This window comes from Equus przewalskii, chromosome 16 (assembly GCF_037783145.1).
Source record: "Equus przewalskii isolate Varuska chromosome 16, EquPr2, whole genome shotgun sequence".
Taxonomy (NCBI): domain Eukaryota; kingdom Metazoa; phylum Chordata; class Mammalia; order Perissodactyla; family Equidae; genus Equus; species Equus przewalskii.
In genome coordinates this window covers 14,027,074-14,053,138 of record NC_091846.1, presented here as the reverse complement: position 1 = coordinate 14,053,138, position 26,065 = coordinate 14,027,074, and the positions used below count along the sequence as shown (strand labels likewise).

The following is a 26,065-nucleotide window of genomic DNA, read 5'->3' as shown; positions in this document are numbered from 1 at the left end:
TTCTGAGGAGAGGAGCAAAAGGATCTACATTTTCAGAAGACTCACCCAGGCTGTGGTGTTGAGAATGAACTTCAGGAGGATAAGAGCAGAAGCATGAATTCTATTGAAAATGCAGCTTCAGTAAGTCAAGCAAGAAATGATGGTTCCTTGCATCAAGGCGATATCAAAGGAAATGGTGAGACGTAGTTAAATTCTCGATATATTTTGCAGTAGAGTCAATATGATTTGATGAAGAGCTCTATGTTGGATATGTTAGGAGTCATTAGATAAGAGCAACATTTATGGCCTAGACAACTTTAGGAATGGTGTTACCCTTGACTGAGATAGAGATGGTTTGGGAGAAAATCTCAGGAGCTCAGTTTTATCATCTGAAGTGGGAGATGACTATCAGACATCCAAGCAGAAGATGCCAAGTAGGCAGATGGATATATAGGTCTGGAGATAAGTGACAGATTTGGACAAGAAATAATAAATTTGGGAGTTATTGAAATATTGGTAGTATTTTATGCCATGAGATTAGACAAAATTGCCTTGAGAGTAAATAAGACAAAAAAGAGAAGTAGTATAATGACTGAGCCTTATTAATTAATGAAATACTAAGGAATATTTCAGACAACAAAACCTACCCTTAAAGATTTACAGTTCAGTGATCCAGTCAGGAAAGGATGATAACAGAAAGAGGGTATGTTTTTTAGTTAGTCAGCACTGGGAATTAATGTGGAGGAAAGGACAGAAAACACTTGTTCTTCCGAGGGGTCCTGCCGCCAGTCTATCTGTCACTCTCATGAGACATCATAAAGGGTAAGCTGAGCAGAGCATGCATTTGACACTTTACCGTATGACTCCCACTATGGAGGTCATTATCCATTAGCTATATTCTAATTATATGATGAAATAATTAAAACCCAAACCATGTACAGCTTTATATATTTAAGGCAATATCCTGAATCACATCAGCTGAATTATGTTATAGTCCTAACTGTATATAACTAAGTAGATAAATTCAATTCGGATGACACAAAAAGAGAGACAAGGTCTATAGCCGAGCAAAATGCTCATATTATTGCTATTCTGCGTGATGGTTAAATTTTACGTGTCAAATTGGCTAGGCTAAGGTGCTTAGTCGTTTGGTCAAATGCTCGTCTCCATGTTGCTGTGAAGGTATTTGTAGATGTGATTAACATCTACAATCAGTTGACTTTAAGTAAAGGATATTACCTTCTATAATGTGGGTGGGCCTCATCCAATCAGTTGGAGGCCCAAAAAGAAAAGACTTGAGGTTTCCTGGAGAAGGAATTCTGAGTCAAGACTGTAATAGAAATCCTACCTTAGTCTCCAGCCTACCAGCCTGTCCTACAGATTTGAGACTTGCCGGTCCCCACAATCAAGTGAGTCAATTCTTTAAAATAAATCTGTATCTATATCTATGTTTCACATATATCCGATTGGTGGTGTTTCTGTGTTTCTCTGGAGAACCCTGACTGAAACACTCTGCCTCTATTTGTACAAGCTGTGTGATGTGATGTAAGTTTTACTTAACCTCTGAAAGCTCCAGTTTCCTCAATGCAATACGGAGAATAGTTTAGTATCAACCTTAATAGACATGTTATGTTCTGAAGGTTAAACAAAATAATCCATGTGAAGTTCTTAGTATGATGCCTGGCACACAATAAACATTCAATAAATGTTAGATTTTGCTATTATTATAAGAAATAAATATTGGTGTTGACTATTTTTAAAGTCATGTTATAACATTTTACCTTAAATGTAAAAAATAAAATGTTTTCCTAAATCTATCATATACTTGTAATACCAGGACAGATGGTCAAACACTATCCTGGTCATATTCTAGATGCTTCTTCCTAACTAACAGAATCGTTTCTCCCAGAATTCTTCTCAGTAGTGTCCTGTCCACAGTTAACCAACCCCTAAACTGCCATCTGAGACTTAAGAAAAACATTTAATGAGACCAAATAAAACAAAGATATAAAAATGAAGAACATTAGCAATGCAAATATAGTGACCTGCTTCACTACTATTTTTCTAGAAAACTTCATGGTGCAGAAGAAAAAATATAAAACAATTTTATGCACATAAAATTTTAGGAAGGAGAACATTTATGATTCATAAACAAGCAGTTTTGGTTTTTCTTGTATAATATCATAAATGCCCTAATTTGAGATGAAAAACCTTCCTAAGAAAGACTGACTAGAAAAATATTAAAGAAAATTTTAAAAAAGACTGTATTACCCTCTTCATAGTAAATGCTTATTTTTACTTGTGTATAAGAAAAATTAGGAATTATATAAATTTAATAAATAGAAAGAGTTGACTCTGAAAGATAAAAAAAAGAGCCACTTTTTATAACTAACACACACATCACATATGATAGTAATCTAAAACATTTGCCAAACAAATTTTGTAATATGTTACATATTATTATAAATTAGAAATAACTTCCATTGGAAGTTCCATAAACTTCCATTGAATTTTCCAAGTAATTAAAAAATTTATAGCCATTTTTTCACTTCTAACTATTATAATTAACCCCTGAGTTATAATTTCCTGGTAATCTGTTCTCACTCACCTGTGAGAAACTGCTCCCCAGGCACCGTGCTTATTTGTGAGAATGTTGAGGATCTTCTGTTTCAGCTGATTTGCTGTCACGTGATCTCGATGCTTGGCGGCACTGATAAGATGGTCACACATCTTCTCTTCCTCTCTCCTGTCAGCAGCATACTGGGCACACTGTGACTGGGAAGAAATACAGACAGTGCATAATGATTGACGTACAACTTCTACCCTGTGTAAGTGAGGAATGATATATAACCTTAAGTTAAAGGGTAATAATTCAATTTTTAAAACTCAGATAATGTAATCTTTTGAAAGTTTATTCTAAAGAATACATACAGTCATCTTTCTACATTTTTATATATAAAGTTTAAGCAAAATAATTTGGATAATGTAATATAAAGCAATTAATGACTTCTAAGATTCCTTCCAATTCTGAAATTCTTCCAATTCTCCAATTCTGAATTTTAATAAGTCCCCAATAATCATTTTAGAAAGAAAAATGGTATATTAAAATATAAATTTACTTATTATTTTAACCAATATAGTATGTATGTCACTCTGAATAAGAGTTATGTTCTTGATAATTATATATAGATCAAAAACTTGCCATTTAATTTACATTTTTCCATTTCATAAACAGCAATGTGGTGTAGAGGAAAAAAAGTAATAGTTTAGGAATTTAGACCTGGATTTTATTTCACACTTTATGAAAATTCTTTATTTTTCCATCATACTCAGTTTTATATTTGTAAAGTGAGGAACTAAGACAAGGTTTTCTCTATGATCTCTCCTTACTCTAGAATTTAATGTGCTCAAAGGTTCTCATAACTACCATCTTATTTGTATCTTCTTTAATAATCAGTGATCCTGTCAGCTATCTGTATTCATCCTCATTGGTATTAGCAACATAGCTAGTCAATCTCACTGTGTATCAAAGGGTTCAATATGAACAGGAGGATGAACATCTCTTCAATCATAAGTTAGATTTTTTTGTATAATAATTTTTGTATAGGGTGGATTGACTATAAATTTTAACATTACCAAGTATTTAATATGAGTCATATAACTAGGAACAAAAAAAGTCTCATACATATAAAAAATACATATAACTAGTTCACATTCATCATTTCTATGTGAAAATTTGTTTCACGGAAGGTATCTGAACATATCCCTCCCATCTATCTATTGATATAGACTATGACAACAAGGCATATCTTTCAGAGAAAGAACTCTGCGGTAATTTAAGAAGGATTAATTCATTTTCCAATTTATCTTTTTGTACAGGGAATCACCAATTAGTACAATGATCTGCCTCCATAATGAGGTTAATAATTCATTAGCTCATTGGAGAGTACAATTAAATTTTCATTTTTCTTCCTTAACAATTACAGTGGGTAACTAAAAAAACTTAACTGTGAAGTGCCCATCTCAAATTAAATATACTTTTTCTCTTAATTCCAGGCTTATAAGGGAGATAGAGAAATTCCTCAAAAAGTCCTAGTAAAATTTCATGACTTTTATAAAATCTTTGACAATTTACTAGTGATGTGTTTGGTAAACTACATACACATACACACACACACACACACATCGATGCACTTACCAATATAACTCTAACTTCAAAAGAAAAAATTCAAATATTTGGCTTAAAAAAACAATGTCCATTCATTACGTGAGTGATAATACTGTCAAAATTAGATCTACATTAGTATTTTATTTTATGGATGCATAATCTAAAAAGCACTGAGTCTTCACATCTTCTCCACAGCTTCTTATCACTCTTAGCCATGCATCTTCAATAGGAGTGGTCCCAACCCCTAGGGGGTGAAAACTGGTGTTGGGGTGTGGGAAACAACTGTACTCTTTTTATGTAGAAAGCACAGATGTCTATACAGTATACAAATAGATATGCAGCATATTAATAGTAATAAAATTTCATGGGGGGGAGGGCCATTAGGACAAAAACTGTCTAAAAAGATTCTTTAGGGGGAAATAATGAAAAAAGGGTTGAGAAACACTGCCCTTAGCTTAAAATCATCTTGGTTAAATATGTGTTAAAGCTGGTAACTAATATCTAGCTGCTTGAAAATCTATTTCAAATACTTTCACATGACAAATATTCATCTGTTTATATCCCCTCACAGTATCTTGAGTTTCTTAGGGGAAATATGATTGACTCAAAACTGATCCTGCAGGGAACTGAGTTAATGTTCTAAATCTTATTTAATAACAGAAGTCCTAAGTTAATTGAATATTCTTATTTTGTTTAGAATTCTGACCTCTCTTATACCTAAATATATTCTTCAAAGAACAGATAACTCAATTTTTTCTCATCATCCAGATTACAGCATGATACCCTGATAAATATCCAATGTTATTTATTGTTGAAGAGATACGAGACTTCACTTTGACAAATACTTAATTGTCAATGTACTTGTATCGAAGTTTAAAATATTTGGTATTATTTTCAAAATAAGGTTGTTGCAATCCTGTATGACAAGTGTGTGCTGTCTCATTCTGACAAATGAAGCCGAGGTTATGGGTATTAAAGCAACAACAGCTATTTTTCTGTCTCACGCTTTTCAGCTAGCTAGGTCAGAGATCACTAGACCAGGACAGCAACTTGCATGACTAAGAGAGCTGGTTTGCTGAGATAAAAATTCCATCAAAACTGAAATCTTAGGCTCTGATTTCCAGCACACAACACTGGTTCGCATGTTGCTTCAGGACAATACATCGGTGGAATTTTATTTTGAAGGCCACTGATGGTCCAACCTAAGCCAAATATCAGGTTACCTAAATATTTCAAAACCAATTTTGTTTTGTAAATTGAATGAGCTGAAATATTGCTATATTTAAAATACTGAAATCAGGATATTTGTTGAATTGAGGCAATACAAATGAGGGCAAAAAATTACTGACATGCCAGAAATCTAAAAACAATATTTTAATTAAAAAACTATTAGTATGGAATATATAGTACTTCAAAATCCTTTAGTTTTTGCATATAATAAAGAAGTGATAATCTGTTCTTTACTCAAGGTACTTATGAGAATTTTTAAACTTATATTTCCATATATCTCTATAGATCCACATATATATCATATAAAGTAGTGCTTCAGTTGTCAATAAAATATCAATTATAAAAATAAAACAAGAACTAAAATGATCATTGGCTACTCTGAAGATGAATACGTTAATAAATAATAAATTATTGAATGCTTGGCAAAACTGTTTCTTCAAATAACTGATTGTTATACCCATATCTAATCATGTGTAAACTCTGCTAGCTTAAAAATTACTAAAGTAATTGCATTATAAAATTTTATTTGCCTTTAAGAGAAAGTTAGAACAACTTCAGCCTATCACATAGTTGGGCACAGGGCAGGAGGGATCTCTTCAAATGAGGTGAAAACAAACTAGTGCTTGTGTTTGACACTTAATAAAGCTTTTAAAAACAGGAACTGAAATACCTTCAGTGAAATTTTCCCCTTAATAAAAAACCTTCTATATAAGGTTGCCATTGGGGATGGCTGACATAACAGAAAAGCAGAATTTAATCTGCTCCTAAAACTTACCTCAAACTCTGCATGTTTATGTACATCCTCAGCTCTCTGTCTGTTCAAAATAAACTCAGCTTCATTTGCAACACGAACTATATGGTCCTTCATAGCATGGCAGAGTAATCTAAAAAGAAAAATACCTTTGCGATTATTCTTCTTAACAGCTTTGGTTAACTAATATTTTTCAATAATCAAATTTCAGTATTGCAAATATTAATTACACAGAAATTTTAGATAAAGTTACATTATAAACTTAATGTAGTTTAAATTATAATTCAGTGACATTAGAAACATAGAAATATGCCATAAAACTGTTACAGCAATACCTCTGTTAAATACAGTGTGTCTTATGAACGGATCATTCAGTTAACTCAATAAAGTTAGTTATGCAATCAAAATCAAAGCCTTTTTTTTTTTTTTTTGGAGGAAGATTAGCCCTGAGCTAACATCTGCCTCCAATCCTCCTCCTTTTGCCGAGGAAGACCTGCCCTGAGCTAACATCCATGCCCATCTTCCTCTTCTTTATATGTGGGACGCCTACCACAGCATGGCGTGCCAAGTGGTACCATGTCCGCACTCGGGATCCGAACCAGCGAACCCCAGGCCGCCGAAGCAGAACATGCGCACTTAACTGCTGCGCCACTGGGCTGGCCGAAAAATCATAGACTTTTGACGAAGTGTTGTAAAAAGGTTAAAACAACAGAATTCACTATCTTAGAAGTAAATTTTCACACAAAAGCTGGATGACCATAGAATAGAAAATCTATAGACTCAATCTTTAATTAATACAGATGATAGGAGTAAATGACATCTAAAATTCATCTAAATGCTAAGATTCTAAAATCTAAGATGGAACTACAGTGAAACAAAGTTTGAAAAATACAACCATGGGGCAAAAGTTTTTTAACAATAAAAGTTATTTATTTGAATATTCAAATTGCTTTTAAAAGTGTAATAAGATATACAATGAAAAGCCTGTCACTGCATCCCCTCTCAACCTGATTCTCACCCTCAACAGGCAGTGAGTGTTATGAGTTTCTGCCTAAGTTTTCAAAGACTTTAAAAATATACATAAGAAAATACAAATATATTCTTTTTCCCCGCTTTCTTACATGAATATTAGTATAACAATATTAATATATTATACAGTCTTTTCTGTACCTAGCTTCTCTCACTTAGCAATACTATCTTGGAGATCTTTTCATATCTATACACAGGGAGCTTCTTCATGCTTCTTTTATGGCATGGGGCAGAGGTTACTTCCAAAGATGGCTGTTACAGTATCTCCCATCCCACATGCTCTTTTGCAGTATGATATTGTCATTGTTCCATCAAAAAGAGGAGTCTTTTTCCACTCCCCTTAGATCTGCCTGGTGACTTCCTGTGACCAACAGAATACAGCAAAAATGATGCTATGCGACTTTTGAGGCTAGGACATAAGATGACTTGCATCTTTTGCCCTTCTTTCTTGGAAGTCTCTCTTCTAGAATCTGCTGCAATACTGAGAGAAGCTCACACCAGGTGGAGATCCTCAAGGAGGAGAATGGAGGTGCTCAGGCTCCCAGGCCTAGATGAGCCAACCCAAAAGCCAGCCTCCCAGGTAACTAACTGCAGCCCCAGATAACTCCACATGCAAAGGAACAAAGAACAGCTTAGCTGAGCCCCATCAATGAGCATCATGAGAAAGAAAAAAGAAAAGCTGTCGGTTTAAGGCACATGATGATAATGACGATGAAGATGATATTGATCAAAACAAATTGACCAAACCATTTATTGAGAGCTAGGTATAAATAGGTATAAATAGGTAGTTTATACATAATACTTAATTCTCACAACAATTCCCAGAGATATATAAGATTATTTTCATTTTAAAACATAAGAAAGCAAGCCTCAAAAATTTAAGTTCCTTGTTCCAGATCATAATTTTTAAAATAATTCTCATAATTTTATATTTTACATTGCATCTTCATTAACCAATATTTTTTAAAGTAAAACCTTTTAGTTATGTTTACTACTGCCATCCTCCTCTGTGGACATTCTAACATTAATTCTTTTTGTTTGTCAATTAAAAACAATGATTAGGCATTTTCAAATCTTTTAAAACATTTTCTTTTGCAATAAGTATTTACTGTGTTAAAAAAAATAAAAGGATATTTGAAGTTAACTCTAAGTCCTTCTGGGTTTTTTCTTAAAGGGCAAACTTGTAAGTAATTTCAGTTCCTTCACTCATGGCTTTCTAAATTCAGTGCTAATACTCATATTCCTTTGTTACACAGTTTTTTCTCCCTAGATTTTTAACAAGTGCTATTTTCAGGATTGCTATTCTCATTTTCACTGCTCATTAATGAAACGAATCATCATTTTTATTTCTTCCTCAAGTTGTCATAAATTTCAATCAGAACGGGATAGATTTAACCTCATTATAACTTTTGTCTTTACTAAATACTAACTCATAGTAATTCCTCCCATATTCTTCACTACATTCTGTCTACCCATGACAAATTCATCTTCTTCACTGATAAACACGTATAAGCAAAAGAAAAAAATATTATGTATCCTGATATTTCTAAATTATTGCTTAAATATAGTTTTTAAAAACTATATATGTCTTTGAAGTGAGTCTGACTGTATTGAATTTACTTTTTTCTAATGTATTAAGGTTGAATTACATAGTGCAGTAGTCCCCCCTAATCTGTGGTTTTGCTTACCACGGTTTCAGCTACCCACAGTCAACTGAATTTCAAAAATATTAAATGGAAAATTCCAGAAATAAACAATTCCTAAGTTTTAAATTGCACATCATTCTGAGAAGCATGATGAAATCTCACCCAGCCCTGGTGCAGCCAGCCAGGGACGTGAATCATCCCTTTGTCCGGGGATCCATGCTGTAAACACTATCCACCCAGTAGTCACTTAGTAGGCATCTCAGTTATCAGATCGACTGCAGTGGTATTGCAGTGTTTGTGTTCAAGTGACCCTTATTTTACTTAATAATGACCCCAAAGTGGAAGAGTAGTGATGCTGGCAATTCGGATATGCCAAAGAGTAGTTGTAAAGTGCTTCCCTTAAGTGAAAAGGTAGAAAGTTCTCCACTTAAGGAAAGAAAAAAAAGAGTATGCTGAAGCTGCTAAGATATATCGTACTTTTTATTATAGTATATTGTTATAATTATTCTATTTCATTATTAGTTGTTAATCTTGTACTGTGCCTAATTTATAAACTAAACCTTATTGTAGGTATGTATGTATAGGAAAAAATATAGTATATATAGGATCCAGTACTATCCTCAGTTTCAGGCATTTTCAGTTGGGGGTCTTGGTACATATTCTCCATGGATAAGGCGGGACTACTGTACTAAGTTTTAAAATCTTTTCACCAAATTATTCGCAATATCTGTGCGGCATCTTTCACAAAAATTAACAGGTAAATGGTATCTTTATTTCAAGGCAGTAATGTAAATTCTGAGCAGCACTGAATTCAAGATAGTTCTCAATAGAAATCTTTCCAAAATCCATGTCTGGTCTGACATAGATATAGTTATTCCATGATGAGATTCCATGACGAGTGAAATAACGACTCCCTGTTGGATCAGCAGGAACTTCCTGACAGTATGACAGAGGCACTGCTAAAATCTTGCCCAGCAGCAGGATAGGTAGAAACATCAACTGAACACATGCAGCAGTAATCTCTACCCACTTAAGAGGGACACAGGCACATTCCAATGGGAATGTTGTCTAGCTTTCAGCACAAAAGGTAACGACAACACAAGTTATTAAAGGACACAAAGGTTAGGGGAATCTGTTAGAAACCATAATACTTGGAAAAACAGGCTCAAACTCCTCTGTGAATAATGTTGGAGGGCAAACAGTGATATGGATAGTCTTAATCTCAATCACTGAGGAAGTTGGAAAAATAAAAGAAGTTAAAGAAAGACTATAACCAACTCTAAGTATTAACTTTTGATGGAATTATTGGCCTCTATTTTATATATCGGAGGCTTCAAAGGAGAAAAGAGATGTGAGATATTGGTCTTCAGTTCAATTGCTTTGCCTAGTACATGAAGGCTGGAGAAAGCCAAGAAGAAATCTAATATGCACAGATCAGTGCAGATTACAAAATTTAAACAGATTGACAAAAGACAGAGGGAAGGGAGAGACTCAGGGTCTGGCTGGTTAATAGTTATTACTCCCAGGAGCAAAACAGTGGGCTGGCAAAGCAAAGAGGTATGGTGGCAGAGAAGTGGGTGGGTTGGGGAAGACTCTTGCATCAGAAACAATGTTATCAATTATCTGTCTTTCTGTCTCTGACACATGAGTTACATATCAACTAAGGTATGCTGTTTTATTTGCATGCAGAGAAGGCATCTTCTTGTCTGACTCTTATTCTCATTACAGGTGTGGAAAACCATTCACCACAGTAGCTCACAATTCCCAGACCTTTTTGGAATGTAAAATTGCTAAATCTAAGATTCCTTTAGAATCTTCAATTCTACCTCACTTCAGTAAATCACTCTACTGGCCATAATTGGCTTCGCTTCTTAAATCTTTAAGCCCCAATAATCTACTCTCTGGTTACAAGCTCCTACCTTACTATTCTCTCTCCCCTTCACTCATCTCTCCCTTGGCCTCAGGCAAAAATAAACTCTTGACTTCCTTTAACTTCCACTTCTTCAATCTCTCTCTTTCCTTAGTCCTTCTTTCACTGCCCAGTTTCACCTCCTTTCTCATCAAGCTTGGATCCCAGGATTCCACATTTTAACCATTCTCTTGCCAGCACCTTCACTAAATTCCTGATCTACCCACTGCCTCTGCTCAGAAAATAGTTAACCCTAGATTATGACACTGGTGTCCCTCTTCAGTTCTACATGTGGGCTACTGAGGAAACTCACAAAGCCAAATTTCACTAAAGAGGAACTTTGTATTTCTTTTTCACAGCCTATTTGTTTTACTCAGGTTTGAGAGACTGCGGAAATGTCTTTACTGTCCTAACCTCAATCGCTTAAAATTTTTATTTAAAAAAATCTAATAATATATTTATTTGGGTCTATATTTGTATTTATTTGAATATATATTTAGTGTAAATATACATCAAAATAAATGCACATGCACACACATACATATCCATCGATATCGTGTATACACATACATACATATATATATCAACCACTCTGCTGTGCCAGCATCCTCTTGCTTCTGTAACACAGCTTTATCTCGTTTATGTATCTACGCCACAACGTGTTCAGATTTGCATTTCTATGAGTTTTATAAATAAAGCTGCAGGTTTTCTTGTTCTTTTCAGATTAAGAAAATCTTCTATTCCTAGTTTGCTACGAAATTTTTTTTTAAATCAACATTGTTGAATTTTATTTGATGTGTCTGCACCTACTGAGATCCTCAGAAATGATTTTCACCTTTAATATGATAAATGAAAGACATTTATAGGAATTTTTAAATGATGAACAACTTTTGAGCTCCTGGGATAACTTTCCCTCATCTCCCTCCCACAACCCCCACCCCACAGCCCTAGAATGTATCTATACACGGCTGGATTGGGTTCCGTTAGTATTTTAATGAGGATTTACATATGCACATTCATAACTGAGACTGGCCTGCGATTTTCCTTTCTCCCATACATCTTGCTTGCTTGTGTAGTCAAGATTATAGAGGCCTCAAAGAATGAGTGGACAGCATTCCCTCGGTTTCTCTTCTCTAGGAGTTGGTATAGGGTCGGAATGGTGTTTTACTTGAACGTTTGGTAGAATATACCTCTAAACAAATTCTATAAGAAGAATTTTCACTGATTAAATTTCTTTCATACTTAAAGGAAAATTTAGGATTTTTTTTTTCTTATTCAGTTTTGGGAAGTTATATATTTTCTAGGAATTTTCCCACTTCCCTTAAATTTTTAATTTTAATGGTAAAGCATTTGATAACACTCTCATTATCTTTTCTAATTTTGTTTTATCTATAATTATGTCCCCTTTTTATTCCTTATGTTAATTGTTCGTGTTTTTCTATTTGGTTCTTGATCAATCTTGGTAGAGTTTGCCTTTGTTATTCCTTTTTCTTTTTTGGTGAGGAAGATTTGCCCTGAGTTAACATCCATTGGCAATCTTCCTCTTTTTTTTTTTTTTTGCTGGAGGAAGAATGGCCCTGAGCTAACATCTGTGCCAGTCTTCCTCTATTTTGTATGTGGAATGCTGCCACAGCATGGCTGATGAGTGGAGTAGGTCCGTGCCTGGGATCTGAACTCGTGAACCCAGGCCGCTGAAGCAGACAGAGCCTGGGGAAGTTTAACCACTCAGCCTCTATTTGTTTTTTTTTTAAAGAATAAACTTCTGTCTTTGTTAATCCTCTCTATTGTATCTTATTTTTCTATCTCATTGATTTCTGTTCTGGTCTTTATTATCAGCTTCCTTCTACTTTGTGAAGGCTTACTCTGTTATTTCCTAACTTGGACATTCTTCTTCTAGTTGGGGAGATTTAAGCTCACTAATTTTAGGCTTTCTCTTAATGTAAGCTCCACTTTCCTTGCATTACACACGTTTTGATATTTAGCATATCCAATATTGTTTAGTTCCAAATATTTTTTTCTCTTGATTTTTCTTTAAAATATAAGCTACATGGATACTTAAAATCTTTCCATAATTATAAGGATATTTTAATATAATTTTTTCTTGTCCTTGTCTTCAAATGTAAATGTATAGTGGCCAGATAGCATGGTAACACTAATTTTTAAATTTGATGAGACTTGTGTTATGATCTGGTTATGTGGTCAGATTCTATAAATGTTCCATGTTTGTTTGAAAATAAGAAGTGTTCTCTAGGGTTGGGTGCAAAATTCTATATATGTCCATAAAATCAAGCTTGCAAATTATGTTACTCAAATCCTGGATATCTTTACTGAATTTCTTGTCTGCTGGATATTTTGATAATTGAGATACGAGGGTTGGAGTGTTGAAATCTTCCATAAAGATGGCAGATTTGTCATTTGCTCCCTGATGTTCCATTGATTTTTGCTTTTCATATTTTGAAGCTATTTTGTTTGAAACATACACGTTTAGAACGATAGTATCATACTGGTGAACTCAAGTTTTTCTAACTATACGACCTAGTTCATCCCTAAAAGTGATTTTTGCCTTGAAATCTATTTGTTTTCACATTAACATATTTATGTCATCTTTCTTTTGGTTACTGTCCAGTATACATTTTTCTATCCTTTTACTTTCAACATTCCTTAGGCTTTAGGTGTGCTTTTAGTAAATATAATATTAAATCCAACTCACAAATTCTGTTTTTAACTGGAAATTATAGTCCATTTCCATCGTTTAAGGCTATTGATATATAATGTACTTATTTCTAATCTAATACTCGTTTATTTCTGTTAGTCTATGTTTTTGTTTTTTTCTTTGAGGAGGGCATAGAGGCTTTGCTTTGTTTTGTTTTATTCCCTTTTTTTAATTCTTCATTACTTGGAAATGTATTTACTCTATTCTTTTCATTTCCATGCTTGGAATTTTAACAGGTACAGCTAACTTAACGAAGTATAAAGTTAAATAATAGAACCCTCTCCCACAACAATATGACCTAATGATCCCCTTTTGACTTACATGCTACTGTCCAATTCAAACTCATCTCTTACACATCAGTACCACTTTATAAAGACTACGTCTATTGAGATGTACCTATATGTCTACCAACTTATTTTCACACTTTTTTTCTTGTATCTCTCTGTCCTTCTGAGATTATTTTCTTTTATCCTGACATGTACACATTGTAAGTTTCTTAGTTGCTGTTCTCTAAGTGGTAAACTCTCTTAGGATTTTGATTTCTCTAAACATTCTTTTCACCTTAATTTTTTTAATAGCATCTTTTATTGAGATATACTTCACATAACAAAATAGTCACGATTTTAAAATGATGCTTTTGTGGTTTTAAGTACATTCGCTATGTTGTACAACCATTACTACTTCTAATTCTAGAACATTTCCATCATCCCTGAAAAATCTCCACACCTATTAGCAGTTAGTCTCAATTTTTGCTTCTTCCTTCCCTCTGCTCCCTGGTAACTGCTAATTTACTTTTTTTCTATCTGGATTTGCCTATTCTGGACATTTCATATAAATGGAATCATAACATACAGAGCCTTTTGTGTCTGGCATGTTTCACTCAGCATAACATTTTTCAGGTTCATCTATGTGTTGAATGTATCAGTACTTCATGTTTATGACAAAATAATATTCCATTGCATGTTTATACTATATTTTGTTTATCCATTCATCAGCTGATGGACATCTGAGCTGTTTCCACTTTTTGGCTACTATGAATAATGCTCTTAGGAACTTTTGAATACAAGTTTTTGTGTGGACATATGTTTTCAATTCTTTTAGGTATATACCTAAAAGTGGAATTGCTGGGTCATATGGTAATTCTATGTTTAACTTGTTGAGAAATAGCTAAACTGTTTTCCACAGTGGCTGTACCATTTTACATTCCCACCAATAGTATGTGAGAGTTCCAACTTCTGCACATCCATGCCAAAACTTTTTATTGTTCATTCTAAAAAGTATATCCCTTCCAGTAAATGTGAAGTGGTATCTCATTGTAGTTTTGATTTGCTTTTCCCTAATGACTAATGATGTATCTTTCATGTGCTCATTGGTCATGTGTATATCTTCTTTCGAGAAATGTCTATTCAAATTGGGTTGTCATTTTATTGTTGAGTTGTAAGAGTTCTTTCCATATTCTGGATACTAGACGCTTATCAGACACATGATTTACAAATGCTTTCCTCAATTCCATGGGTTGTCTTTTCACTTTCTTGATAATGTCCTTTGATGCACAAAAACTTCAAATTTTGATGACGATCAATTTATCTTTTTGCTTGTACTTTTGGTATCATATACAAAAAAACACTGCCTAACCCAAGGCCATGTAGATTTTCACCTGTTTCCTTCTAAGATTTTACCTCCTCCATGTGTCTTTCGTGCATTTTGAGTTAATTTTTACATACAGTGTGAGGTAGGGGTATAGATTCATTCTTTTGCATGTTGATATTCAGTTATTCTAGCACCATTTGTTGAAAAGACTGTCCTCTTCCCATTGAATTGGTTTTGTTACTCTTGTTAAAAATCAATTGACCATAAATGTATGGGTTTATTTCTGGACTCTTAATTCTATTAAATTGGTCTATAAGTCTATTTACTTCAGTACCACACTGTTCTGATGATTGTAGCTTTGTAGTAAGTTTTAAAATCAGAAAGTGTGAGTCTATCCACCTTATTCTTCTTTCTCGAGACTGTTTTGGCTATTCTGTGTCCTTTGCAAATTTCATATGAATTTTAGGATTAGCTTGTCCATTTTTGACAAAAAGACAACTGAAATTTTGATTGGGATTTCATAGGATCTAGAGATAAATTTGGGAGTACTGTCATCTTAAAATTAAATTTTCTAATCCATTAACATGGGAGATCTTTCCAGTTATTTGTAGCTTCTTTAATTTCGTTAAAAACTGTTTTGTAGTTTTAAGTGTACAAGTCTTGAACTTCTTTGGTTAAATTTATTCATTAGAATCTTATGTTTTAAAAAATAGTAATTGTAGTAAAATAACATAACACAAAATTTACCATCTTAATCATTTCTAAGTGTACAGTTCAGTGGCATTAAGTACATTCACATTGTTTTGCTATCATCATCGTCATTCATCCACCCATCCATCCCTCCATCCATCAATCATCTTGCAAAATGGAAATTCTGTACCTATTAAACAGTAACTTCCCATTATCCCGCCCTCTACCAACCACTTCTCTACTTTCTGTCTCAAGTTTGACTACTCTAGGTAGCTCATATAACAGGAATCCTAACAGTATTTGTCCTTTTATGACCAGCTTATTTCATTTAGCATACTATCCTCAAAGTTCATCCACACTGTAGAACGTGCCAAAATTTCCTTTCTTTTTAAGACTGAGTAATATTCCATTGTATGTATACACCACATTATGTTTATCCATTCATCTGTGAATGAACACTTGGTTTGCTTCAACCTCTTGGCTCTTGGAAATAATGCAGCTAAGAACATAGTTATACAAATATCTCTTTGAGTTCCTGCTTTTAGTTCTTTTTGGTATGTACATAACCAGAAATCGACCTGCTGGAGGAACTACCATACTGTTTTCCATAATGGCTGCACTACTTTAGATTCCTACCAACAGTACACAAGGGTTCCAATTTCTCCACATCTTCATGAACACTTGCTATTTTCTATTTTACTTTTTGTTTTTGATAGTACCCATCCTAATGGATGTAAGGTGGTATCTCATTGTGGTTTTGATTTGAATCTCCATAATGATTAAGGATGTTCAGTATCTTTTCATGAAATTATTAATATCTTATTCTTTTTGTTGCTATTTTAAATGGAAACGTTTTTGTGCATGTGTGTGTAAGGAAGATTGGCCCTGAGCTAACATCTGTGCCAATCTTCCTCTATTTTATGTGGGATGCTGCCACAGCATGGCTTGACAAGCGGTGCTAGGTCCACGTCCAGGATCTGTACCTGTGAACCCCAGGCCTCTGAAGCAGAGTGTGCGAACTTAACTACTTAGCCATGGGGCCAGCCCCTCAGGTTAGATTCTTTACTTAATTTCTGGCCAAAGGTTTAACAGCATTGCTGCTTTAGGCATATGCCCCCAGGGCATTCTCCTTGAGGCACCAAGTTATAGGATGGAATGGCAGCCCTGGAGAACTCCTAAACCATTTATAAGACCCATATTATTACTCTAGTAGGATGTGAATGTTCTGCAGCAGAAGGTAACCTCAGGTCACTGAATAACCCACACAGCTTTAGTAAAAGTCCCTATTCAATTTTCAATCCATTGAAATGTGACCTTAAGATCATACTACACTAAATTAATCACCTAGTTTAGTCAACTTTACCTCCTTAAAATATGTTTACTCTGTTTATTCATTTCACTAACATTGCCTTAAATTAGGCCTTAATCATCTCGCATCTGGATTTCTACAGCCCCTGAAATTTTCCGCCTCCCCCAAATCTTCCATCCTTCCAATACATTTTTCACTTTGTCATTAGTGTTATTTATACTTAAATTTCTTCAATGGTTACCTATGATAGACAAGATAATAGTCAAACTTACTATGCACAGATGTCTGTCTACTTCTCCAACCTTATCTGCAGCCATTTTAACATACTTATTCTATGTTCTAGAAAAACTTTTGCAGTTCCTTTAATGAGTCATGCTATTTCAGAACCTTTATATGTGCAATTTCTTCTTCCTGTAACCCCTGCCACGCCCTCCTCCCAAGAGCGCTAACAGACCTTCTCCCAACTTCTCAAATGTTCTGGGCATTATAATATTTATCACATTGTTTTATGATTTTTTTCTTTCTTTCTTTTCTTCTTAACAACTCTCTTCCCAACTATGAAGTTCATTAAATAAGGTACAATGCCTATTCATCTCTGTATCCAACATGATTTGCATGGTACCTGTTACGAAGTATGGACTCATAAATATTACATGGCTAAATGGATAAACATCTGAATGAATACACGAGTATGTTATACGGGAGGGAGCAGAAAAGAAGAAATAGATTTTAACGGTAAGCTAGTTTCTTAACACTATACAATTTTATGATACATTTAGCACATAGAAAATAAGGTTAATAAATATCAGATAATTTAGGAATATCCAATACAGAACACTTTCCTTCTCACAGTATCTATAAAACAAGTGAATGAAGTGGTCTTCATCTTCTAATGTAAGCTTATTTTTCAGAGGAAATAGAAGAAGAAAACAATTTGCTCAATCCTATTCATTGCTCTTCTAAAACAGAGTTGTTACGGATATAGGAAAGAAGATGTCAGGAAGCAAAATAAAGTACTCTATTCCAAATGGAATAGTTATAAGGATGGCAAGTTCTGATGTTCTAAGGAAGTATCCAATATTATGCAGTTTCTTATAGTTTAAATTGCTTGGCTTTGACCTGAGACTCTGAGATCCTGAATATTAAATATAAATAATTCCTGTAATTTGATAAAATAAAACAAAAATCAATCGAAAAGGCAATATGAGAGGTCAGAAAAATGAGTCTTCCATCATTTATAGATGAATGAGAGGACAAAAGGCAGAACTAGCTTGCATTTAAGTTTTGCCTTTTATTAGCATTATGAACTCGGACAAATAATTTTCCCTGTGTCTGAGTTTCAGGTTCCTGATTAGGAAATGGAGCTGCACTGTTCCAGATATCCCATAAACTGCAGGAAAGAGTGCATACCCAAACTGTAAGGTTAGATTTTAAGATCCTAATTTATTTAGTCAAGGAGACAGACTCCGATGGGAAGTGAAATAGCCACACGGTGCAACAGCAGATGTAACACCTCACTGTCACTTCCTCTGGACCTAAAACCTCAAAAAAGGCAAGCATAGAATTTCTGGTGACATTGCAAGGTAGAATCTGGCTGGATTGGAGCAGCTTAATTTCTTCCAGTACTCTAGACCTTTAACAGACTATTAAAAAATCTGGAAAAATAATTACCATTTTAAAAAAATGTTTAAATTTTTAATTTTTTTATTTTGGAGAATGTTTACGAGCTTTGTGCTCTACTAGCTCATGAACCAATTCAACGTTAATAAATCTTCACTCAATAAAAAGAGCTGAATACATGCCTTGTTGCCCTGAGAAGTGTATCTCTGACCCTCACTTTCCTGCATTCCCCAAAAGTACATTTTTTTAAGGAGGGAAAACACTTACCCCATATGGTTATGAGAAACAAGTAAGAGAATATTTGTAAAGTTTTTGATACATACTAAACACCCAAAAATAGCAGTTCAGATTTCTAAAAGGTCCACACTGATACACTGGTTATCTTTATACTCATTAGAAGGAAGAACAAGAGACAACAGATCTTAATATTTAGCTGTGGAGCTCCATCCATATCAAGCTGTGGTGGGGCTTCAGTGCACTTTTGCATGTTCATAATTTAGATTTGTAATTTGGCATATAAGTTTGAACTATACTACTAATCAAACTCTCTTTTTGAGCATGACCCCATTTACTCAATTTCGTGAGCTGTAAAATACAAAGATTAGAAAACTGAGGCATAGTGGTGGTCCATACAGAAGGCTTTTCTGAGTCTTTCTATTGGTGCAGAAGAAGGAAAGGTGGGAAAATAGACAGCAGAGACTTAAAAATCTCTCTCTATATATAGCTATTAGGAAAAAAATTACATAGGAAAACAAGTTATTCTCATAAAATACTAAATATTTCCCAGAGGATAAAATCTATCATTATTCACACCTTTGGGTCAACTGATTATATGAAAATCTATTATATAAAAATATATAAAAGCAGAATGTTATATTATCTACCACGAACCTAAATAGTCATTACACTTCTTAGAGCAGCATGGAAAACAATGACTTAGTTTATGATCATATTTATGCTGCCAGTTATGGGTAAGGATGGTGATAATTTTACATGGCTGGTAAAATGACTAAATTAAGCATAATAGTTCTCAAATTTTGATGTACATTAAAGATCCTGACGACTTGCAGACCATATTAAAAATGGTGATATCCAAGTTCCACCCAGGGATTCTGATTCCGTATGTCTGATGTGAGACCCTAGTATCTCCATGTGTAATAAGTATCCCTCATGATAGTGATGTACATCGAAATTTAAGGACCAGTGAGTTAATGCTGTGTGAATGATGGTAAAGTCTAGATCTGATTTCTCAGTTAGCTTCATTCAGTTGCATAGTCACAAAATCTACCCCTGAGGTTAACTAGCGCAGAGAAACTATTATTACAAAGATTGTAAAGAGAACGCACTTATCCAACATTGTTAGGTTAGGGTCACTTCTTAAGATGAGTCTCCAAGTATTCTAATACTAGTTCAGTCACCATATGTAAGGAAGTCAAGTCTCTTCTGTTTTATGGGTGCAGACAGAGGGAGGTACTCTCAACTTGTTCATAGGCCAGAAAGGTCCATTTATATTAAATCTCCTACTTTTCTCCTTTCCAATCTCTTCAGTGACCAAGGTTGGTTACCTATTTACTCTTTTTCTATGTAAAACTAGTCTCAGTAAGTTAATGTCCTTATGGAGGATTTAAATAATTTAATATAGTTAATATAATCCTATTTAATATAGTTTAATATAATCCTATAGTTTAATATGGATTTAGAAAACATTGCTCTCAGAATAGGACATGTTAAGGTTTCTTTGAGACACAAACTGGATATCATCTAAGAACAGTGGCTTTCAAACTGTGCCCCAAAGTAAAATATGAGAGATATATTTTATACCATAAACCTACAAACCTACACAACAAACATTTCAGCAAACAGTATTTACTTGAACAGGCAATGTACCCAATTATTTTGTCCATTATTTACTATTTCATATTTTTGAAGGTGCTGATAGCAACCCATTAAATTGATTTCATGTCCTGTTAAAGGTTAAGACAATAGTTTTGAAAATACTGGTCAGACGACTTCCTCCTTCTATAGTTCACCCTGGACCAAATAATCAAGCTCCTGGCTTAAATTCTGGGGTTCCAAGTAAACAGCTCAAAGATATAACAACCAGGAGAAGAGCAGGCAGTGCTAACAGTTATAACAAAGTCTGAGAAGTGATGGGATAGGGGTTCTGAGTTAAGAAAAACTGAATCAAGATCAGAGACGTGGCAGTAACTAAAGCGAAGAAGGCTCGTTTCAATCCATTTTATTTTATTTGCCTCCTAATAATAGGAGTGGAGAAACATGGATTAATGGTGTGAAAGGAAAATTTTGGAGGAAAATGTAGAAGCAAATAAGGCCTAACAGCACGAGTAGCCACAGTACAACAGAACGACGCTGGGAAGAAATGCGCCTGCTACGACAGCCTCTGGTTAATTCCCAAGCTCTTCTGTGCTCTCTCAACGGGATGGGATGGCTCCTTTTGCAAGGGAACGGGGCTGCCAAAGTGTCTTGCAAACACTATGAATGCAAGTCCCAATAAGAGCTTTTCCCTTAGTTAACAATGTAATTCCTTATTGCTGAATCTATCACTATAAATTCTAAGAACTAGAGAATAAATAATGCAATATAAAATTCATTTCTTTTGGAAAAGAAGAGAGAGAAGAAATAACGTTAACACTTTTATTTTCGCTGTTTTGACTGATAAGTAGCATGATGCCCTAGGAAGCTTCTGAATAGGTCATTATTACCAGCCTATCCTACTACTTGTGTGTGCCTTAGTGTTTTGCATAAAATGTGCTATAGGCAATTGGAGTAGTGACATTATCATGTTAAGAATGCAAAAGGCCTACCAGTGCCCCTGAACAGGATATGTAATCTACTCTAGTTTCCTCAACATTCTTTGTCCATAGCCTTCAAAACCCAGCTCAAATGCCACTTAAATAATAATAAAAGCAAAGGCTTATTTCTTGAGTCCTTACTGTGTGACAGGAACATTGAGAACTGATTACTTATCAGACTAAGAGTATTATAGGTATCTTTCCATTTGATTCTTACCTCATTTGATATCTTATTAGATAAGCACAATTAGCCCCACTATACATATGAAGAAACTAAAGGTTAGAGAGATCAAGTAACTTGCCCAAAGTCACACAAATAGGCAACTGTGTTTGACTTAATTGGGAAATGTAATCAGTTTGATATGCCTTCTAACGGTGCATTAGAGTGAGAAAAGGCAAGGGATGTAGAGTTAGGCATTCATTCACTCAACAATAATTTATCGAGGGTCTTCTTCGTGGTAATAAATGACAATGAAATGTAAGTATGACATACTTTAGGAGGAAATGGAGGGTGCCTAGTTCAGTGTGTGTGTGGTGGAGGGGGAGGGGGGCGGTAAGGAGGCCCAGGTAAGCAAAGGCCTTGCAGGTCATGTTACAGAACTTTATAAGTAATGAAGCACTACTGTAGTTTTGTTTTTTCTTTTAAGTCAGGTTTATTCAGGTATAATTGACATAAAGTTAACCCTTTTTAAATGCACAGTTTGATGAGTTTTGACAAACATATGTTTTAGGTAGTCACCATGGTAATCAAAAACCTTTTCATCACCCAAAAATGTTCCTTTGTGCCTTTTTCCTGACATCCACAGCAACCAGTGAATTGTTTTCTGTCCTATAATTTTGTCTTTTCCATAATGTCACAGAAATGGAATCAGATAGTATGTCTTTACTGTCTGGCTTCTTTAGCTTCACATAGTACTTTTAAGTGCCACATCTGTTGTGTGTGTCAGTAGCTCACACCTTTTTACTGCTGAGTAGTATCTGATATAATGATATATCATAATTAGTTTATCCATTTACTATTGATGGACATTCGAGTTATTTCCAGTCTTTGGCTCTTACGAATAAAGTTGCTACGAACATTCACATACAGGTCTTAATTTGGACCTATATATTCATTTTTCTTGGAAAAACATCTAGGCTTAGAATTGTTGAGTCAAACAATAAGTGTATGTTTAACCTTGTAAGATGCTAACAAACTCTTTGCAAGTGGATGTGCCATTTTGCATTCCCACCAGCAAGGTACAACTAGTGATGCACAATGCTATCTCACTGTGGTTTAAAACTGAATTTCCCAAATAAATAATAATGTGCAACATCTGTTCCTGTGCTGATTGGCCACTTGTATACCTTCTTAGGTGTAGTGTCTCTTCAAGTCATTTGCCCAATCTGTATTGGGTAGCTTGTCTTTTTATTATGGAGTTATAAAATCTTCTCTCTTCCCTTCCACTGATCTATTCGTCTGTCTCTACACCAATCCTCCATCCGTGTTCTTTTTCAATTTGTTTTGGCTATTCTAGGTCCATAGTATTTTCAAAGAAATTTAAACATCAGCTACCAAATTTAAAATTTGGTATTTTTTAAATAAAATTGAAAAATTTAAAATTTAAAAATTTCTACCAAAAAAAAAAAAAATAAGCCTGCTGGAATTTTGATTAGGATTAGGTCTACAGATAGTTTGGGGAGAAGTAATACCTTTACTCTGTTGAGTCTTCTGATGCATGAACACAATATATTCCAGCATTTTAAAATTTATTTAAAAAATTTTCCCAGAAATATTTTGTAGTTTTTATTATACAGGTTTTTCACATATTTTATTAAGTACATCCCTAAGTATTTCATGTTTTTAATACCATTATAATGGGTTCATTTTTAATTTAAATTTCCAATATTTCACATTTATTATAAATGTTATTATAATTGATCTTTGAATACTGATCTTATATCCTGCGGCTTTGCTAAATTCACTTATTAGTTCTAGTACAGTACTTTTGCTCAGACATCTTAGCGTTTTCTACTTGACTAACTGAACTGGCTAAGACCTCTAGCCCAATACTGAATACAGGTGGTGAGTGAGAACATCCTAGCCTTGTTTTTGATCTAGGGGGAAAGCATTTAGTCTTTCACCATTAAGAAAGATGTTCGCTATATGTTTTTTGAAGACACCATTTATCACATAGGGGGAGTTAGATTTCTAGTTTACTGAGAGTTTTTATTATGAAAAAATGTTGAATTTTTCAAATGTTTTTCCTACATCTATTAAAATATCCATATATATATTTTTCTTTTTTAGTCTGTTGATATGGTACATTACGTTGATGGATATTTTTGAGTATTAAACCAACTTTGCATTCTTGGGATAAACACCTCTTACTCATGATGTAATTTTTTTCATATATTGCTGGACTTGCTTTGCCAAATTTTATTAAGGATACCGCACCTATGTTTATAGTGAATACTGGTCCACAGTCTCATTTCTGTAATGTCTATCATGTTGTTACCAGGGTGATGAGGTCTCATAAAATGAACTGTAAAGTGTTATCTACTCTTCTATTTCTGACTTTGAGTATAATTGGTATTATTTCTTCCTTAAATGTTTGGTAGAAATATTTAAATTATTTTTTAACATCAACTCTGCTCTTAAGTCCGTTGTTTTCCTTACATTGTGCTAGGAATGGAAGAATCTATGCTTTGGTATAATGGATTGTTTTAAATTCTGATTCATAAGTATGAATAATGCTTGTATAAAAATACGTAAAACTTCCATACTCTTTATGATACAGAAATAGATGTTATAAACTCTATCAGCATTAATAATTAAGTAAAATTACAGTCATCACTTAAAAGTCAGGAAAACTTTGACTATTTAAGTAATATAATGCTCAAAGACAGATTATGATTTTTAGAAAAAAAAAGTCCATATTTGTTTTATTAGATAAAAAAGAACATAAAGGTGTTTTCTGTTGTTCTAAATCTTAATTTTCGGGAAAAAAGCCAGAACTTATTTTTTTTTTGGATTCCACACAGTGTCCTATACTTATTTAGGTCCTGTCTCCTAAAAGAAGCCTTCTCTAATCACGAATGTCCCAAGGAATAGTTCCTTCTTTTAAAGTCAATGCAATTTTCATATCATTTATTTGCACTTAGTCATATACTATGAAATTCTGAACTGTTTAACTTTTTCTGCATGTAAATCCTAACTTCTCAATTATAAATTACTGGGAGATGAGGACCACATGTAAAATGTATTTGTATTGCTGCTAAAACTAACCTCTTAATGAGTATTTTATAAGAATTTACTCAGGTTTGTTTTTCCATATGTGTCGTGATTGCATTGGTGTTGATAACTTCAGGAATACCTGTACAGTTATTATACCGCCTTTGTAAGAGAAAACAATAATAACAACTTTTTTTTTTTTGAGGAAGATTAGCCCTGAGCTAATATCTGCTGCCAATCCTCCTCTTTTTGCTGAGGAAGACTGGCCATGAGCTGACACCCATGCCCATCTTCCTCTACTTTATATGTGGGATGCCTGCCACAGCATGGCTTGCCAAGCGGTGCCATGTCTGCACCCAGGATGCAAACTGGCAAACCCCGGACCCCCGAAGTAGAACATGCGAACTTAACCGCTGCACCACTGAACTGGCCTCCTAACAACTTTTTTTAATCCTTGTCCAACTTGGGCTGTGACTTCTTATGACAGATGTGTTATAAAAGAAGTACTCTGGTTTTACAAACGTTGGTCTGTACAACGGCAATTGAAGAATTTAAATTAAATGTGTTCTTACTTTACCAATATGGGAATTAATCAGCTTATAATTCAGTGCTTCAATTCCTCTGGCACCTTGGGAAGAGTTCCTAGACTAAAATCCATGGCCCAGGCCATGACTATACTCTTGTCTCACCTGGCTTGTTCATTCTGTTCCTTCACCTCTCACCTTTAGTGTATCCTTGGACTGGCCACACACTTTATACCTTCATGTTAGTAGAGGCCCTCCCACAACCTGTTAGTTCACTTCTACTCGTATCTGTTATTTAAACAACATACCAGTCACAAATGCAAAGGCCAACTCTAGCCTCCTCTGTTGCTAAGTTGATCCTAGTTACATCAGAATGATATAGAAATGAAATCAAACTTTTCTAACAGCGACCTGGATCGTTTGAATCTTGACGGGTATTTACTTGCCATAAGTAAGCTAAGAACAACAATAACAAAACGTCTCTAAGAAATAAGAAATAGGAGGAAATACGGCACAGAAACAAATATATAAAAAATAGGCACCCTTCCCTTTTTCTGTTTTTAATATAAATAACTCTGAGTGTTTTATGAAATATTACTTAACTCTCACCAAAGTTAAAGTAATGGTGCCTAAGAGGAAAGTATATTTAAAGTTGTTCTCAGAAGAGAAAAAAACTCCTCAATACACATGTATATCAGATATATTTTAAATATGGTTAAAAATGTAATTCAAATAAAATTTATGATCACTAAATTCTGAAATATATTCCTTTATTACTTGAAATATAGCCATTATTAAATGGGACTTATTTTAGTTTTAGGTAAATAACATTTTATTTATCATCAATGTCTAAAGTTAAGTCTATAAATTAGCAATACTA

The 26,065-nt window shown here is 34.1% G+C and overlaps 1 protein-coding gene across 13 annotated transcripts in view; it reads right to left on the bottom strand.

The window, feature by feature from the left end:
* NBEA (neurobeachin) overlaps positions 1-26,065 on the bottom strand; it is a 671,041-nt gene that overhangs the window by 287,110 nt on the left and 357,866 nt on the right. For all 13 annotated transcript variants that reach the window (XM_070578754.1, XM_070578744.1, XM_070578745.1 and 10 more), the window contains 2 exons: positions 6,153-6,261; positions 2,588-2,754 (listed from right to left, as the gene is read on the bottom strand). In XM_070578754.1, coding sequence (XP_070434855.1) covers positions 2,588-2,754; positions 6,153-6,261 — 276 coding nt within the window. The remainder of the gene's footprint in view (positions 1-2,587; positions 2,755-6,152; positions 6,262-26,065) is intronic.